We start from the raw sequence: 19,279 nt of genomic DNA on the forward strand, positions 1-19,279 counted from the left end.
AAGCCCATCTGGCTTCATCTAAGCACTGTGCTGCAATGAGAGAGAAAATACCACCAAATGAGTTGTGTATGCATTCAGTTAAATGTTACGACAATTATGGGTAAGCAGTGTAAATAGACACAGAATGTAGGGCGAACTTCTAAACGTTCTAATTTTCAGATAGGATTTTACTGATAGCCAAATTGATAGAGAGTAATTTTAAACTAAGATATTTTGCTCCCCGTTTTCTAAGTAAGTCAGTATACTCATACAGCTATCACAAAAACATGGAACGTAAGAAATAACAAGTAGAGTTATTGAATAGATGTAAAACTAATCCATGTAATATGTAAAATTTGCCAGGAAAAATGTTGAGAAAAATATTACTATACATTATTTTTTTGAGACTAGGGGAGTGAGGTTTTCTTTAAATCTTACTGTCCAGTACAAATGTAATGTGACCTATACATGTATAATATTGTTTCCTGGTAGCCATATTTAAAAAAAGGAATAGTAACAGGTATAACCATTTTACAAAAGTTAATTTAACCAAATTCAAATTATCATTTCTACATCAATTCAATATAACATTATTAATGTTATTTTTATTATAATCTTTGTACTATGATTTTGAAATTTGGTATTTTACAATTTAGAATATCATTCAGAGGCTAAATTTTCATCTGAAATATATGGTCAATATTTAGATTTGATAAAAGTTACACTTCAAAAAGTAGATTCACATTCCCAAGCTGTTCCAGCCATATTTAAGCCTTTTTTCAATAGCTGAGTATCAGTTTTTACATTTAAATTTACATTAATTAAAGTTAAATATCCCCATTTTCGGTGCCTATAGCCAGTGGAATTAAAAGCTGATAAGACTCAGTAATTCTTTGAATGTGTGTGGGGTAGGGAGGAATTATTTAAAAAAGAGGGAGGTGTCAAATGAAGGAAATACTTTGTTCAAGATACCAGTATTCTGTTTCACTCTCTTCATGTCCTCTGCAAGCCATGAACTTCTCATGGGTAGAAGGGTTACATTTTATAAGCACGTTTACACACACACAGAGTCACACATCACGTTACCTTTAGATCAACAGACCACATACACAGTATGAGATTATGATGCTGTATTTTTGCTGTACCTTTTCTGTGTTTAGATGTGTTTAGACATGCAGATACTTATCATTGTGTTGCAGTTGCCTGCAGTATAGTAGCATGCTGTACAAGTTTGTAGCCCAGGGACAATGGGCTACACCGTCTAGCTAGGTGTGTAGTAGGCTATGCTGTCTAGGTTTGTAAAGTCACTGCAGGATGTTCTCACTACAATGCAATCACCTAATCACACATTTTTTAGAACGTGTCCCTGCCATTAAGCACTACATAGCTGTCTGTCTGTCTATTTACCTATGTCTGTCTGTCTATTTACCTATCTATCTGTTATAGCTACATGGGGTTGGTATGTTTTAATGTGGTATTAAATATTCTAAATATTTATTTGGGGTCTCTTTTTACTCCGCTTAATATAGCGTATTTTTTTGTTGTTGTTGCTTCGGACACTTTTTTAAGTGCTGCCCATTTATAGCTTGATTCTATTTATTTTTCTTCATATCTAATGTTAAGATTTTACTAAGTAGTTTTATATTATATATTCAAACTATAACTTTGATATATGCTATCCTTGGTCTTAACCTCACTGAGATTTTTGTAAGGGCTCTAATGTAACATAGTTTGTTAAACCATTTTAAATACAGTGCTGAACCATACCTAGAATTTAGATTCCTGTTTATGTAAAATAAATTTTAACCATATAATATATACGTTGCTTACATTCTAATATAAAAACCAAAATCAATGATATCTTCTAATTTTCTCACTCTGAGAATAAATATCCAAATGTCCTAAATGTGTGGAGTCCATTGAATCATATTCTTGACATTTCATGGAAATAAGTGTTTTTTAAATTGTCAATACCAAGTTTATTCCTTCATTTTCAGTTGTTATTATTATTCATCTATAACATTTCTTGATATATTACAGGAGAAAAACCTTTCAAATGCGATGAGTGTAACTTTGCCTCCACAACCCAGTCTCATTTGACTCGGCATAAACGTGTACACACTGGAGAAAAGCCCTACAGATGCCCCTGGTGTGACTACAGGTAATGACTCATCACTGAGCAGTCAAATCAGGTGGGCCGCCACGATGGATTAAAAGCCTGTTAAATACCAATTACAAGTATAGTTTTTCTAATCACCATGAATTCATATGTTAGGTTGGGAGTTTATTTCCTAATTTTAGTGACTTTTAAAAAATGAACTATTCTTTAGAGTGGTTTTAGGTTCACAGAAAATCGAGAGGTTGGTACAGAAATGGGCCGTGTATTGCCCAACCCCTACATGTATAGCCTCTTCCATTATCAGCATTCCCCACCAGGTGGTACATGTGTTACAGTTGATGAACCTGCATTGACATTGTTCTAACCCAGAGTCTGTATTTTCAATTGGGATTCGCTCTGTATGTTGAACATTCTATGGATTTCGACAAATTTATAGTGACATGTATCTACCATTATAATATCACGCAGAATTTAGTTACTGTTTAAAGAAATAACATCCTTTTCCATTTTCTATAATCTTAACGTTCAGATTTTATGCTTTTTTCTTATAACTGCATTTCCAATGATTTTATTGCATTTCTCAAAGTAAGGAAACAATTTTAGTAATCAATTATTCAACCCATTTATGGTATTTTATTTATGAATAAAGCACTCATTAATGACAAGGGAGATGATACAAGAAACATTTCCCTTTAAGAATATAGCATAAAATGTGACTTAATATTTATAAGTAATTATAATACAGATTTGAATGGGAAACGGGAGAGACCAGGAAAGGACATAAAGGGTTGTGTGGAGCCCAGATGAAGTCCTCACAGAGGAGACAGCATCTCAGCTATGGTGTGAAAATGGTAAAATTATTTCCAGGCCCCAGTCAATGTGTGTTCTAAAATGATGAGGAGGGGATGACACCATGTAGAATGTTAGTACTGAAAGCATCTTGGAGGTCATGGATGTTCAGTCCACTCACTTGCATCCACAGTGGCTGAGTGATGTCTGCCAGGTTGCAGAGTTACCTAGTGGCGGCAGCAAAGCCTTGGTGCAGAGGAGTGTGAGATATACTCAGGCAATGCTAAATTGTCCTCTCAAGTACATGATAAGGTACTTGTAGAGAGGCGTAGTGGAAGATCAGGTGCAGCATAGAGCTTGCAGCCAGGTCACATTGTGCCTGAACCCTGCAAGAGTGAGATTGGACCCCATGTGGTGGTCTGTGGGATCCCACATAGTTTGCAGACAGCTGAATGACATCTGTCTTAAGCCTGAACTCAAGGGTGAGAGCCTTCCTTATCCTGGAGCTGAAGATCTCCATTGTGCCTGACCCACATGATTACATAAAATTGAGGTTGCATCTTTAAATGCAGCCCATTTTGTTGAATGTTATAATATGTATGTTAAGCCTGAAACCTTTAAAAAGTAGATTTTTGTATTCCTGTGGATCTAACCTATGTATTTAGCAAATATATTGCCATAATCTCTATTATCAGCCACATTATTACATTAAGTTTTATGTGAAAGGTCATTGTATAGTGCAGAGATATTACAGATATATTTTATTCATTAATTATTCATTCATCCAACATTTTATGAGTTCTGTCTTCGCTTAACACTGGATTGGTGTTTCTTGGAAATTCGGTAAAATGATGATTTAATTAGAGGTAGACACAGAAATTCTATACTGCTGAAAATATGAGTTCTTTAAAAAACAAACATTATTGAATATTCTTTTTCCTTATTAAAGAGATCATACTGTAGTTGGCTTTCCTGTAAAACACAGAAAAGCAATTAGAAAATATAAGAATTTCCTTTAATTTTCACCCTTACCTCTTAGGATTATACTCATTCAGTTTGTACTATATGCATAAGGTTTTTATTACTGTTGTTGGGGGTGGGATTTTTTTGTTTCAGTATATATTTTATTTTTTATACTTAAAAATTTGTAAATACCTTTCCATGTCAGTAAGCATTTCCCTATATAACTACTATATCGTCTTCAAACTTTTATTTTTAAGTAGCAGGATTCTGATTTCAAACAAGATTATATCTGAAATTCCACAAATAAAACAGATGAAAGTGATATTTACCCACTTATAAGTAGATTTCACCATTAAAGTCTGTATGTACTTATTACAACATTAAAAATAGCGTAAGACTGTTTTGACAAGCAACACATTTTTAAATAGGAGGAGTTGTTGATAACAGTTGCCAGTGAGTCGCAGCATCCAGTTTCTGTCTGCGTTTGGTGTAAGCACAGCACGGGGTGTCATGAGGAGTTCAAGCCACATGGAGAATCTAGGCTCAGCACTCCTTAGCTGTGGGACCGTGGTCAGACTATTGAGTGAAATGCCACTTTCTCATCTGTAAATTGTGACTTCTTAGTGGACCAGCCTCGTAGGATTATGGTAAATATTAGGTGAGAAGCACTTTGAAGTCACTTAGCCAGAGTCTGGCACCTCAGTCGCTTGATGAACGCTCGCCCTTGTTTTCACTGTCATCTCAGGTGAATGTTTTATCGTGGTTTCAGGTTTTCCTTCACCTTTCCATCTCAGGATACTGCTCAACAAGTTAACGCAGGAGTTTCAATGTCCTGAAGGTCTTCAGTGTGTTAAAATGTCATTTACAATACATGCCAATATGTTTTTAAAAAAAAAAAAAAAAAAAGAAACAGTTTTGAAGCAGTTAAAAATGTATTAAATCCAAAATTAATTGTTGGATAATAGCTGAGAATACAGTTTCAGAATGCCTGGTTTTTAAACTGTTTGGCAATGTAACTTTAATCTGTGCCTGGCCCCAAGTTACATTGATGCACAATAATGAATTTATTAACGTTTTAGACACATAGACCATTTTTGGGCTTTTACCCTGAAAAATGCTTACATCTTTGTGCATGTTCCTGATTTTTTTTAAGTGCATTTCTAGAAGCACAATTTAAGGCTTTTGCTAGTATGACTGGAAAGGTTGTGAATTTTTTTCCCTCTGATCTGTACTGTGCTTTGGTCGACTCATTTATGCATACAAGTATTTCACAGTATTTCAGGTTTTCTTGGTTTAAAAATGTATTATACTTTTTGCTAAGGTTGAGGTCATATTACTCATCCCCAATTCAAGTTATCTCCGTGAAATAGCCTCCCTTCTGTAGAGGGCTGCATCTGAGCCAGCTGGATCCCATCCATGTTAGAACTCTGTCAGGTACTACATTAAAAAGGTGGTGTTTTCTAAGTACATTGTTACTGTTCTGTAAATAAAAGACTTAGGATATTTAAATCCAGTGAGAGCTACCAAAGTTCCCTTGGAAATGCTTAATGTGCATTATAAAAGAATAAGTTTTAATCTTTATTTAAAACTTTTGAATAATTTGATTATTACTGAAAGTGAATGATTTGAGCACTTTCTGTTCATGGGACAGCTTTACCATTCTGTGTACCTATGAATAGGCTTTCTTTTACTAGTGAACAAAAGGCAAATTAACCTTGACCAGGAATATAAAAAATTTGCAAACGTTTGAATTCTTCTGAAGTGAGAGACTATGGTTAGAACAGATTTGGTTAGATCTTTACTTTCTTGTTGATGAAAAAAAGATTTAAAATGAATAAAGTTTCCAAAGATTATTTTTGTTGTATAAGATAGTGGGAACAAGATCCTGTATCTACCTCAACAAAAGTATATTCTTTCACAGCACAAATAAATTTGAATATGTATATTTTCATAGATTTAATAAATCTTTAAGATGATCACATATTACCAAAGAAGAAAATTATCTGTTTTCACATTTATCTCACTGGTTTATTTCTGCAATATTTTACTGTTCAAAATATTTTAAAACTTCTAGTTTTATGTTTTTATTTGTATGATATCAATAGATAAAAATTATTCCTGTGGAGCGTTCCTGTATTTGCCATTATTAGCACTTATTTGCAGGCAGGTTACCATCATTAGAAACTGAAATATTATTTAAATTTCATTTGAAAATATATTTCTCATTTTATAAATTGAACATTGGGGGAGAAATACTAGTAGTTATAATTATTCATGAAAAATACAAATATAGATTTGTTTACAAAAGAACTTTATAATTGGTCTTTTGAACCTGAGGCTATTTTTCAAGTTTGCATTATTAATTTAGGTAATGACATCTCATTGTATTTAAATGTAAACAAGTACCCCCTTCATTAGCTTTTACTGTCTAAAATATCCAAAAGTCTAATCCATTACAAATCAGTATATTCAATCATTACTCCAAAACTTTTTTGCCATTAATTACTATTCGTTATAATTTCAATGCACTAATTTAGATTCATAGCACACTGGTCTAGTATATTATTTCTGTAGCAAATTCTTTAGATTTGTTTCTGCAGAAATAAAATAACATTTTTCTATATTTTTATTTTTTTCTGTTACATATTACCACCTCTGTATTAAGAATGAAATAGAAAAAAAAAAAACTTATTGTGTTATAGTAAGTAACCTTTGGAATAGCATAAAATTCCTACTTTCCCATAGGGTTTTTTATACTGAACTACATTCTGTTTCATTCATCACATTGGCTTCCACATCAGAGTAAATGTGTTTCATTTAAGGGGCCACAATTGGGCTTTTATGTGAAACTTATCTTCCTATTGGCTTCCATTTCTTCTCTGTGATTTACAGGGGAAATATACTAAATGCACATTAAACAATAAACCAGTGATAAGTTATGAAGAGTAACACAGAAATACTACCTGTAGTATAAAAATATTAAGGCTTATCCTACATTGCACTTTAAATGATAATTTAGTAAATTGCAGAAAATTAAAATGTCAAGCCAGACTCTGCCAACTTTATCATTTGCGTACTATGTCTCTATTATTGAAATTGGGTTAGTGTCAGTGTTCCGTAAGACTAGTGTTGGCCCGTTTTCCTTAACCATGTAAATTCCTTAGTACTTCTAACCTTACATATTCTTTAAAATTTTTTTTAACTTTCTACATTTTTCTCTCTTTTTCTTCTTTATTCGTTACTTGACATCATAACCCTGAGTAGAAAGTCTATCTCATGGAGCAGAAGAATGAAATGTGCAGCCCCTGCCTTATATTGAAGATTGACCTTGTCATTTTGCTAAACCTGTTGGAAATATACTTTGAGGTTTCTTTCCCTACATATGGCTTACAAAGTTCTTAACCAGTGTTAATGACTTCTACAAAATAATTTTTGATCTCAAGAGGATTTTTTTTTCTTTTTTGGGCGAGGGGAAGTCAAAAGATGTTTAAAGTAACATTGTAAATCAGATAGTGTTGCTCAACTAGAAATGAGCTTACTTATATTTTGTAATTGTCTCCAGTATCTCTTTGATTGCACACCTAAACATTTTGTTGAGTGTTTCTAATCACATCTCACGAGCTCTTACACATGTCACTGATGCAGGGCAAATTTGCTGTTTTTTACTACCATTTGACATATGTATCAACATCCTCGAAAATTTTTGCCAAAAATGCTTTTAATTTAATAGAATTTGTCTGAACTTTGTATATTGCTGGAAGCATTTTTAAGGAAGTTTTAAGATGCAAGGACAAAAAAATGTGTTTGTAATTTTTATTTCTCCTGAAAATTGAGTTTAATTTTTTAAACATGTATTTATCTAAAATAACTCTATTATAAAACATGTTTTCCAGGTCATAGATAATAGTGTGCATTTCTATACAATTTTATTTTATAAACACTTTAAGTTGATAATTCATTATTAAGTAATGAGGCAAGCCTTCCTAGATATTGTGGCATTAAGAATTCAGTGTACAGTGGGATTCATTGTTCTGTTCTGCCGCTTGTTTCAGCAGCATCCTGAGTTCGGGAGACTCACTCCACAGGGAACAATTTTCTTCTTTTGGATTATCTCTTCAGAGACTTTCAGTTTTCCTGTTGCTTTCTGTGTAGGCTCACAGGTTGTACCAGAAGAAGCAGTGGCTGGAACAAATGTGATTTTGCCCCTGAATAAAGACAATGAGAAAAAATAGATCTGCAGCAGTATATCGTATTTGCCAAGAGAGAAGTGAAATTATATATACCAAAATGAACAGTACACAGTTAATTTTCCAAAGAACCAGAGGTTGCATTTATTTCTTCTGGGTGATTTTCAAGTTCTTAAACAATAAAGGGATCCCATGAAAATAATCAAAATGAAAATGTCTAGAATTAACATTAATATAATTTAGGTTTGAAGCAGTTAAATCAATGCCACAAACCAGGTTTGATTAGAACAGACTTTAAATCAAAACTGTTTTTGTCATTTAAAGTACCAATCAACACCTTTTCATTGTATCATTTATCTCAAGTCTATATGTCTTTATATTTTACTCTATTGTAACTGTCAATAGGTAGTTTAGTTGATAGAATAAAAAAACAAATGTCCCAGGCTGAAAGCTTACTTTGAAAGCCTAAAATTCCAGTTACTTCCCAAACTTTTCCTAGGCTAATAATGATTCCAAGGCTTTCTTCAAATCGCAATGGATTTCTGGAAAACAAATGTGTCCACTGAGCTATCTGTGCAGTGCTTGCTCCTGGTCAGATGGCCCATTCCTGCTCCTCACCTGCACACAGTTCAGCCAGCCACAGGTAGATGTCAGTGTGGTGGCTGCTTTGTGAAACCGTTTTGTCCTGGCAAGCATCAAGACTGCTTTGAAAGGTTTTGCTGGCTGTGTCATGATGACACTTTCTGCCAGTGTACTCCCTTTCACATGGAGCAGAAGTTCTTGGTAAGTTTAGGTGGGCTTTTTTTGAGGGGTTCCCTAACAAAATAAAATGAATGTCCTCTTAATTGTATCATCGGTTGAGACATTCTGTAATGAAGTGTGAAAGTTGTGATATATGTTGATCTGTTCTTTTTTCTGACATATCTGTCCTTTGCAGCAGAACTTTGAGTTCTTCCTGAATGAAATATTTCCTGTTTTTCTCTGCCTATTTCATTAGTGAATTTTATCTCATCAGTTCTAATTTTTTATTTGGTTTTGTATTTTCTATAATGTTCTCTATCTTTATCTAGTGTTACTTTCATATGCAGCTTGCTTTATTCATCATTTCTTTCCTGCTTTCTAACACACAAGTACATAGGCTTTTTAAAAGTTTTGTTTCAGCCTACGAGGCTCTGTGCTGATACAGCACAAGCATTTACACTAGGCCTTTAGTTAATATTGTTAAATTTTAATCTTACACAAAAAAAACCTGTTTAAGTGAACGATCTTAGAAACTTGAAAACAAATAGATTCCACAGCATTAAAAAGTATAAACTGATTCACAAGTCTTTAAAAGAAAAAGAATCAAAGAGCCTCCTTTTTGTTTTCAGTTACAAATAAGTTGCTTTGTTTGTTGATGTAGCTTAAATAGGCATTGAGATCACAGATTAATTAGAAGAGTCATTTTAAATACAAAGTGACCATACACTCCCTCTGCTATCCCTTAAAGTAGAATCCAGATAAACATGTTTATTAAACCTGCTGTTGTTGAATCCCAAATCCAGTCATTATAAAAGGACCAAAGCTATCTTTGGGGATGGTCTTTCTACAAGGAATTACTATGGACAGTCCCTTGGGTAGTAGTTAGATATACCTGTATATATTGTGGAAGAAAGAGAGGCCTTAGAGATGAAAAAAATAGAAAATTTTTTTTTTTGGCAATAGTCTCTTACATAATAAGTTATTCCTTAGACACTAGAGCTATTATCACACAACAAAACACTTTACTATGTAACTATCTTTATCTTTCAGCAATAGAGGCTTATACAGTGTAGCTTATTAGGAAACTCTAATCTCCAGGAGGAGCTGACAGACGACAGAAGAATATCACCTGTGCATCCCTACAGTGTGGGGTTGGATGTAGCCTCAGATGTAGATCTGAGAGAAAATAACACGGAGACAGAATAACTTTGAAGTACATAAAAATTTGACCAGTTTTTCACTAATTCGGTCAGAACGCTAAGATACTAGTTATTTCATTTTATTTTTTAGCTCCTTTGTTTCCACATATCCTGAAATATTGCCTGTCTGGAGCCCGCAGAAAAATTATGAAAGAAAGAAAGGCAAAGTTGGTGATGCTGTCATTTTTATGAAGCAGAGGAAGTCAGAGCCGCTTACATATCAGCGTATCCACTGACTCATTCCACTCCCTTTAGGCATAAGTTGCTGCCTTCTATGTGGCAGCATTTATTGCGTATATTTTGGCTTGTCCTTAAGAATATCTTTAAGACAATATTCTGTCTTTTATAAATTTTACATCTTTATCTTCTTAATTAGGGAATGTAGCACGAATTTTTTGTTGGATTTTTTTTCCTAGTCATATTATTTTCCTTCTTAACTATATTTATGAGAAGTTCTAGAAAAAGAACTGCTCCTGAGGTTTGTTTTGTTTTGATAAAACAATGTTATGCTGTTCCTGTCTGTAGAACTACAAGTCAGCTATAATTCAAATAAACTAGGATCTGTTATTTAATAACATAATATGTAACCTGATACTTTTCTCTATGGGGAATTTAACCTAATATTAATCTTTCCTCTTATTCTTTAAACTTTAATTTCTTATTTTTAATTATTTTGGCCTGAATTTTGCTAAACAACCCTAGTTCTCATTTTGTCTGTTTAATATTAGTCAGGGCACCATTTGGAGGTCTCTGTGTAGGTCTTGAGTATACATTGATTAATTTGACATGGTATTTTATTTGAGTACGTTTTGTTTCTTCATGTTAACTTACAACTTTTAACACATATGAAATTTCATAAAACAAGAATTTTTCCTCTGAAAGAAAACATAAATTTCAAGTTATCTGCTTAAATATAGCAATTAATATTTTGGATTGAATCGCTTGGGGGAAAAGTGGTTGACATTTAAATTTCATAAATTTGTTCCAGTCTAAAAACCTGATATATTCTTGAGTTAAAAGTAAGGCTTTGTTCCACTCTGCACTCCCAAACTATGCTTTTCTTTTGATTTCAAGTTCTGTTTTTCACTCAGACAAGCCTGGATTGTAGGTCATGTGAGCTTCTGTGTGAAAGGTATGTGGGTTTCTCACCACTGTCCATGCTGGATGGTTTGTTTTCCTCCAAAAGCAGTAGGGAGCCAGTGGAGGACGTTGAGCAGGAAAATGACATAGTCACGCTTAACTTTGCAGAGATTACTGGTGCAGTACAAATAATGAGTCAGAGAGGGATCAGACAGGAGACAAGAGACCATTTAAAAGACAATTGCAAAGGTACAGGCAGAAAATCACCTTAGACTAACAGTGTGATGGAAGGGTGGAGAGAGGCAGGTAATGGGAGGGAGAACAAATGGACCTGTGGGCCAAGTGCATGGACTGAAGGGAGGGTGACAGAGAGCTGCACGCCATCCTTTGGTGTGCTGCCCGGGTCTGCTGGCTGAATGACCGTGACAGTCAGGGAGGTGCTGTCTCCTGGGGGAGGATGTCCTAGAGGAAAAGGGTGGTCTGGGATGAGCTGCCCCTGAGATGCCCATGTGATGTCCAAGTGGAAACGGGTCAGTAGGTGTATAGGTCAGTACTAACCTATGTGGAACTTGATGTGATTGATGCCTTCCTTGGAAAATGTGGAAAATGAAACAAGCAGAGAGGTAAATACCCTGTATGAGAGAAGGAGAAGCAGCCTCACGGACAGGGGAGGGACCTCCAGGAAAGAGAGGTGTCATGCACCAAGCAAAGAGTGGGCAGTGTGCCAGGTATTGAGTGAAATAGGAAAGTGCAGTCCACCAGCCATAGTCACTGAGAGTTTCAGGTTCTCTTGGGAAGGCCAGTTTTAATAAAGGGGTGAGGACAGAAAACAGGTGAGTGGACAGAAGTGCAGAAGTGATAAGCTTGCATGTTGCTTGCGGCTCACAGAAACTTTTTCTCAAGGCTGCTCTGTGAAAACACTGGCCCAGAGGGAAAGGCAGAGGGTGGCAGCTGAAGGCAGGTGGAGGGATGCACTGTCTTTGTGTTGGCATTCATTTGCTTGCTTAAAATCACGTTCTGAAATTTGTTTAAATGTTTATGGGCCAAATGTGTATATGTCCATTGAAACAGTGAAGCTGAAACCTGCATCTTTCTTGATGGCCAGTACAGTGTATATGTGATTAGGTTTGGCGAAGCAGGGGGCATTGCTGACAGTTAGATCCTCTGAAGACTTCTGGGAACACTCTCTTCTTGAGCCAGTGCCTCCTGTTGTCCTGTGGGTCCTCTGTCTCCACATGGAAAACTGTGGCTTAAGGCCCTCCCCGTCTCTTCATATGGCTGCGGTAACAACTTCTCCACCTCTTTGGGGTACTGCATGCAGCCCACCACATTTTATCTTCATTATGGTCAGAGTTTTGAATCAAGAAAACAGAAATTATGTAAAGGTATGTTCTGCCTCCTCCACACCTATACACCCCAAAAGTTGGGGTTTTATGTGCCTCATATGGAGAATTCCTACAAGCCTATATTGCTTCAGCTGTTTCATTAATTTAACGAGTTGCTTGCTGCTAGCTAACAATTTAGTCTAATCATTTAACAAACACTCACTTTAAATATAGTCTTTTAAACTGTGTCATCTTTTCCATGACTTAATTTTAAACAATTTTTGCTAATGTGTCAGGTCTTTCTAAGATCAGTAAGTCCAACACTGTAATGACATCATAAGCCAGTCGAAGAGCGCCCAGTCCGTTCTCGTGATGGCACCTGACTCCTGCATTTACTGACAGCCATTGGATTTGTGTTCCCCCATCTTTTGTTCAACTTATTCTAAGTAGTTAGGAACATCATGTTACATTTTTACCAAGCATGAGCTTAAATATATATTTTCTGTGTTCTTATATGCTAAAATTTCTGTTGGAAGACTGTTTTAAATTGTTCTCTGCCTTCTTCAAATTGCCATTTGTTCTAGAAATATGTAATTCTCCTGCAGTGTGTTCTACAAGAGGAATGTGATAATAAGGATCCTGATGGTGAAGTTGGTGTGTGTATAATGTGAACAGGGAAGGCAGACATATCACCCTGTAGGCCGAGATAGGGAACGTGATTTGTTTCCATGACTTAGGGTGCATTATAACTGCTGAGTGTTGGTGTCAGTTGTATTAAACCACTAAAAAGTGGAAATAAGTCATATGTATGTCCCCACAGGTTGATGGATGCTATTTTTGCATTCACTAGCGTTTTGTATGGGTTTCCTTTGATTCTATTGGAATTTTTTCTGCTTCGCTTCATTGTAAATTATGATTATCACAAGATTGTCCTGACTGCATCTCCTTTTTTGATTTTAGCTTGTTTCTTAACCTTAAAAATAATGATATATTTCCCTTTGCAAATTGAGATAGTTCTGTACATCTTCTTGCAAATTTTTGGCATCATTTTTGCAAGCACAAATAACGATGGTAGAAATAATCACCACGGTGCTCCTAAAGTAGGTCACTTCTAGCATCGGTGACAATGTTTTGTTACATTATGAGGAAGCCTCCCTGTACTAGGCTAACAGCCTTTCTAAGGAAAAGAGACCCAAAAGACTCAGAGTGGGAGTGGCTGCCATGGGTAAGTGTGTCATCTGGAACCATCCTCCCAAGCCCAAGGATCCGTGTGCCCATGCCTGAGAAATATATGGACAATATCAGCATATATATATTTTTAATTACATCTTCCTTCTAATTAATGATTTCTGTGTGGCCTTTGAAAAATGATGTTATGAATGTAATGATTATACAATCCACCTGTTCTTGAGTTATGTGTATGTACTTGTTTTTAACTACACATGCAAACACATATATTATTACCTTCCTTGCGTCTCTTTTTAACAAACCAATCTTTTAAAACACTGTATGTTCTCATGTAAAAAAGAGTCAACACAAGGTTTCAGTTTTATTTTTAAGGGTTTATTTTTTTGGTTTAAAAGTGGAATATATGTTTTCCTTAGCTGTAAAAGCACAATCAAGGCAACATGATAAGTGAGTCCGTGTTGTAAAAGTAAAACTAATTTTGCCTTCACTCACATGAGCTATAGAAGGAGGAAGCTTTATTGTCCCTGGGAAGGTGATAAGGCAGAGTAATTGTATATTATACTGTCCTGGAACATCTGCCTGAAGACTGTTGGAGCAATTCATCTATCATGGACGATACAGCATGTTTTGTCTTTTTGCTTTAACCCGTCCCCACTGCTGGCCTGCGCGGAGGTTTTGATAGGGACTGCGCCTGGGCCGGGGCTCACATTAATCAGTCCCCTTGTTCAACACTCCGGCTGACATAATTACAACCTGCGCACAGCAGTTATTCAAGTCGAGTCCTTGTCACTCGTGGTGCGAAACTACACAGCTCAGATCCCGGAGGAGATTGCCTTATCACACAGAACAAGGGCTCGCAGGAGTCGAAGAGAATAGAAATGGGAAAATGTCTTCCGGGAGTACTATATATTCCTTTAAAATAAGACGTTTGAGAGCCTTACAAGGGACAAAGGGAAGCATTGTGTGCAGGGACTGAAATGAACCAGTTATTATTTTTAAATGGATTACATGGAGCATTTTTGTAAAAATGAACATAGATTATTAAATTCAATGGCCCCTCATCATCAGTGACTCTTCTCTATTTTTCTTCGAAGGTGGTCACAGAACTTTTGAATTATAAAAGGTTTACATCCTCTTTGCATGACTCAATAAAATATTAAAGTATGCATTTTTAGCCTAATACTTAGCAAATGTTGACTTAGGGAGCTTTGTAAGGCATAGAGTTAAAGCTAGGAAACATTTTCTCAAAAGACTTTTCAAAGGTAAGTAGGTTCATTCTTGCCTGCTGCAAAGGAGTATAACTATTGGACTGATAGAGGCCCCAGAAAATGAGCTCTCTTCTCATATGTTGGACCTCCTCCCTCTACCTCTTCACGGGCTGGGTCACCCACCAGTGCCTTCAGCATGCCAGGTGTGGAGGATGGAATCTCTCAGAAGCTTACCTAATATTTAAATTTCATGGCAGCCCTTGCCCCACCCCAGTAGCCTGGGTGACTGTAAGAGCATGTGGTGACGTGACCTGGCCCGCCAGACCGCTCTCTAAACTGCGCTCCTGTACGTGAATGCCAAAAGTTGTTGTTTTAAGTCTAGTCTTTCCTTCAGACGCCATTAGATTGTCCCAAGTAAAGCCAGGTTCTGGCTTAAACTATCAGAAATATTGTGAAACGTACTGCTGCTTCAGTAAAAATTTTACTTACATCATCTTAAATCTGAAAAAGTTTCAAACAGAAAACAGTAAATATTCATATATGCATACAAATGTATGTAATATTTAAATTGCTTGAATTATTAAAGTAATATTTTTATAGACAACCTATTTCAAGCCACAGTTGTATGGTATTATTTTATAGAGTTCATGTCCTTTTTGGGAATATATTTCTGTCTACCATTTTTACTCTACCTAACCGCTCTAAAAAAAATGCTGGCTTGGATTTTTGGGGGTTGGTTAGGCTTCATTTTTCTGTCGTATTTCATTAAAGACAGGGTTTTCTTCCTAAGAAGGTTTTCATCCATCTGCCTTTCCTGGTTTTGCAACATCTCACTTTGCTACACCTAGCGAGTTAACAGAAATGGAGAGAATAAAACCTTTCCTATGGGGAAATAAATGCACAGTGATGACGAGTTCAGGGGTCGGAGGGCTCTGCATTTGTTTCAGAGTGGCGAGATAAAAATGAGAGGAATTTCTACTCTGCCATCCAGGCAGGAGTTGACTGAAAGGAAGTGAGCCAATATATAAGGCTAATTCCGCATTTTTATTTTCAGATTCATCAAGCAATATTGAATAGATTGAAAATACTGCTTGATGCTCAGAATATCAACTTTGAAAAACTGTTTTGGTAGTCACATATGTTTGGGAGACAGTCTCCATATTGTATACTGCCCACCTTCTTCACACTCAGTAATCAGCATGTTAAAGACCCGGAGAATTCCTTTAGTCAGGACACGGCTCTAGTGTTGCTTACTGAAACAGGCCAGACTTTTGTGGCCACAAAGGCCCTTTCCCCAAAGCCCTAGGAGTGTCCTGCTGGATTGGATTCTTTCTAGTTCATGGAAGGGAGGCAGCCACTAAAGTCTGCTGCGTGTTTTTAGCTCAGAGACTTTAGCGTATTCTTTCCTCATCTGCACCTATTGTAAGGCATATAATAATTGATTAAACTTACTAAGTTTTGTTTCACTTCTATGAGTGTTTAGCATGGTGAGGGTATCAGGGGAAAATCTTCCAGTTGCTCTGCGTTTCTCACACAGTTACTTTCTCTTCTTCTGTCTACCAGCAAAGCATCAGGATATGATGATATGAAGTAATGACATGTATTTTTTCTCTTTGGGCCTAAAGAGAAAGAACTGGGGAGAAATCCAGGTTCTCCAGGGCTTGCCCTAGCTGGAAGCCCTGCTCTGCTTCCTGAGATGTGGGTGACAGTCCAGCTCAGCCTCGTATTTGAATCACTGCACAAGCTCGAGTGGGACTATTCCGGAAACACCAAATTCTGAAGAACTCATTTGGGTTTCTGAGTGAAAAAGTTCAGTGTCACCTCCCACCATTTCTTCCTTGTGATTTTCATTGTATTTCTATGGAGTGGAGGGTAGAAAGGAAGTTGTGAAAGTCAGTGCTGCTTCTCACTGACTGTAGATGCCATGATTGGAGGTTTGAATAGAGTCGTAATTTAAGTGGAGAGGAATGTGGGAAACGTGAAAAGTGAACAAAGAACGGGGAGCTATGCACGCTCCTGAAGCAGTAGGAGCAAGTGTAACTGTGGGCAAAAATCATGCGCAATAAATAGATCCAAAGCAGTGGCATATCAACGTGTAAGCTTGCCATTAACCTAATTTGAAATCAGTAGAAGTTAGAAAAGCATTTGGAATAGTGTGGAAAGCAAGATAAATTTAGGCCATTAGCAGTTGAAGAGTCACGGAAGGGCAGAGGCAGCAGTCCTCTAGGTAGACATGGCGAATTTTCAACCTTTCAGAATGTTCAAGTTGTCTTCTGTGCAGCACAGCACAGCTTTTTATTAGTGATCTTAACGTGCATAACTCATTTCCCTTGTCAAGTCGTGTCCTCTTTGAGGGCATAACCACAATGATTAGTATTTAGCCTTTTTTTAATGTAGTATCTACTAAATATGTTCTAAAAATTCATTTTGAAAGTAAAAAGTCAATACATAGGAAGGTAGACTTATCTTGTAACCTATCTGCTTTCCATATAAACCGAAGCAGTAATGAGGCTTAAATTATTTGTCTTCTAAAGTGCCTACGAGTGGGTCTGAAAGGCTGGCCTTGCTCCCAGGATGTTTAGAACAGCTGGATGTGCACAGGTTTCCTGTGGTCACAGATAGACCAGCGCAGCGGCGGCTGTTCAGCAGCCTCTCACAGGCACACGAGAGCCTGCCGGCTGCACACGTAGAGAGTGCATGTGGACACCTGACAGCCGCGTGACTTGGAACCAGGGGAGCTCTGTCCTCTCAAGGGTGGTGGATGGGACCAAGAATGCATCGTGTTCATTCACCTCTGTGCTAACTTACAAGTTTCTTTTTCTTATGAGGCTCTGCTCTGTTTTAGAATCACCTTATATCACATAATAAATATAGACAGAAATATAACTGAGAAGTAGATAGAAAAGATTTAATGTGCATCAATTTTTCCTAAGAACTAGTTTCATGGAATTGAGATGTATGAAAAGCAAGAAGTAATGAGTAATCTAATGGAAATTATGCCATATAATAAATAGCTACTAGTTATAAATCATAATATTTAGAGCAAGGTGATCCAGAAACTCTCCAATTAAAATTTCCTCTTGCCAAAATGCCAGATATCGTTGACGGGGGGGATGGAGGCAGCAAAACACATTGCCATGTATGTGTCTCTGCAACAGTCCTGCATGTTCTGCACATGTACCCCAGAACCTAAAATGCAAAAAAAAAAAAAAAAAATTCTCTTGCCAGAAATGTCCAAAGGATTGTATTTTGTGATTACCTCAGATTTCTATAAACTCTCTTTATCTGAATAAAAAAGAGCCTTTGGGTAATTCTGCATGTAGTGTAATGGTGTAATATGGCACCGTTACTTTTAAATATCTACTTAAACTCTCAGAACACTTACCAGTTTTGTACATTATCGTTACTGTTTGAAGTCAGAGCCTTACCACCGTACCTGCATTCCCGGCACTTCTCCTGTTTTCCTGTAGTACCCATTGTGGTCCTTCCTGTCTTGTGTCCTGGAGATGTCCTGAAGACAGTTTCTTGGTGTAGAAGCTGCATCTGGTGTTTGTAAAAGATAAAGAAGTTAGCTCCATTCCCCGCCACACCCTCTCGTCTTTTCTCTGTTTTTATTACAGTATTCCTCCTGGCTTCCTAGAGATTACAGCTTGAGCTTCCTCCTTTAAACCTTTTGCTTGATTCATCAAATTGACTCCTCCCTGTGTAAACACAAGGATCCCGGCTCGTAAGCACATCCACCTCTGCCCCAACTGTCAGCTGTGCTGCTGTGCTCTGGTTTGTCAGGTTTACATTCCAGGCAGTGCTGTGCTATCCGGGTGTTTTCCAAATAGATGTGTGGTCGTATTTGCTTTATATCTATAACACTTAAAGATATTTTCATGAATAGCCAAAATGATCCAGAAACACTAAGCAAAACGTAAGTTTCTTTGGACTTAGAAATCCTTCAATAAAAATAATTATCACCAGTAGTTTACTAGGCTCCCTTTGAGTACACATTAATACATTTGTATCTCTCTCTATATAAATGTATTTTCCACGTATGCATTTTATATGTACATGTATGTGTATATATTTCATAAATATGGGCCCATATGTGCACACATACTCTGTGTATAGGTATATATTTTATGTGTGCTTGTATGTGTACATGTGAATATTTTATGTGTGTATGTGCACACACTGTATGTGCATATGTATATATTTATATGTGCCACAGGTGTATATGTACATGCACACACACTGTATGTGTACATGTATATTCCAGTTTGTATACATATATATTTTATATTGACATATATGTGTATATGCACACACATACTGTATATATATATGTATATATTTTTGAAAAGCTGAAAGGACCCATACCCACATGTATCTGGGATTTCATTTTTTTTAACTTAATAATATATCCTAGAAGTCTTTCCACATTCATGAGATCTACCTTATTCTATTTAATGGCATTTATGCAACAAGTAAGAGTGAATGCTAAGCTGGCACA

The 19,279-nt window shown here is 36.4% G+C and overlaps 1 protein-coding gene across 5 annotated transcripts in view; it reads left to right on the forward strand.

Moving 5' to 3' along the window:
- ZNF407 (zinc finger protein 407) overlaps positions 1 to 19,279 on the forward strand; it is a 469,977-nt gene that overhangs the window by 291,502 nt on the left and 159,196 nt on the right. For 3 of the 5 annotated variants that reach the window (XM_032293888.1, XM_032293890.1, XM_032293889.1), the window contains exon 7: positions 2,020 to 2,140. In XM_032293888.1, the coding sequence (XP_032149779.1) occupies positions 2,020 to 2,140 (121 nt within the window). Of the gene's footprint in view, positions 1 to 2,019; positions 2,172 to 19,279 lie in introns of those variants that run through there. The other 2 variants (XR_004273633.1, XM_032293891.1) reach the window with 2 other exon arrangements.

This window comes from Sapajus apella, unplaced genomic scaffold (assembly GCF_009761245.1).
Source record: "Sapajus apella isolate SASKATOON/1434 unplaced genomic scaffold, GSC_monkey_1.0 scaffold30, whole genome shotgun sequence".
Lineage (NCBI taxonomy): Eukaryota > Metazoa > Chordata > Mammalia > Primates > Cebidae > Sapajus > Sapajus apella.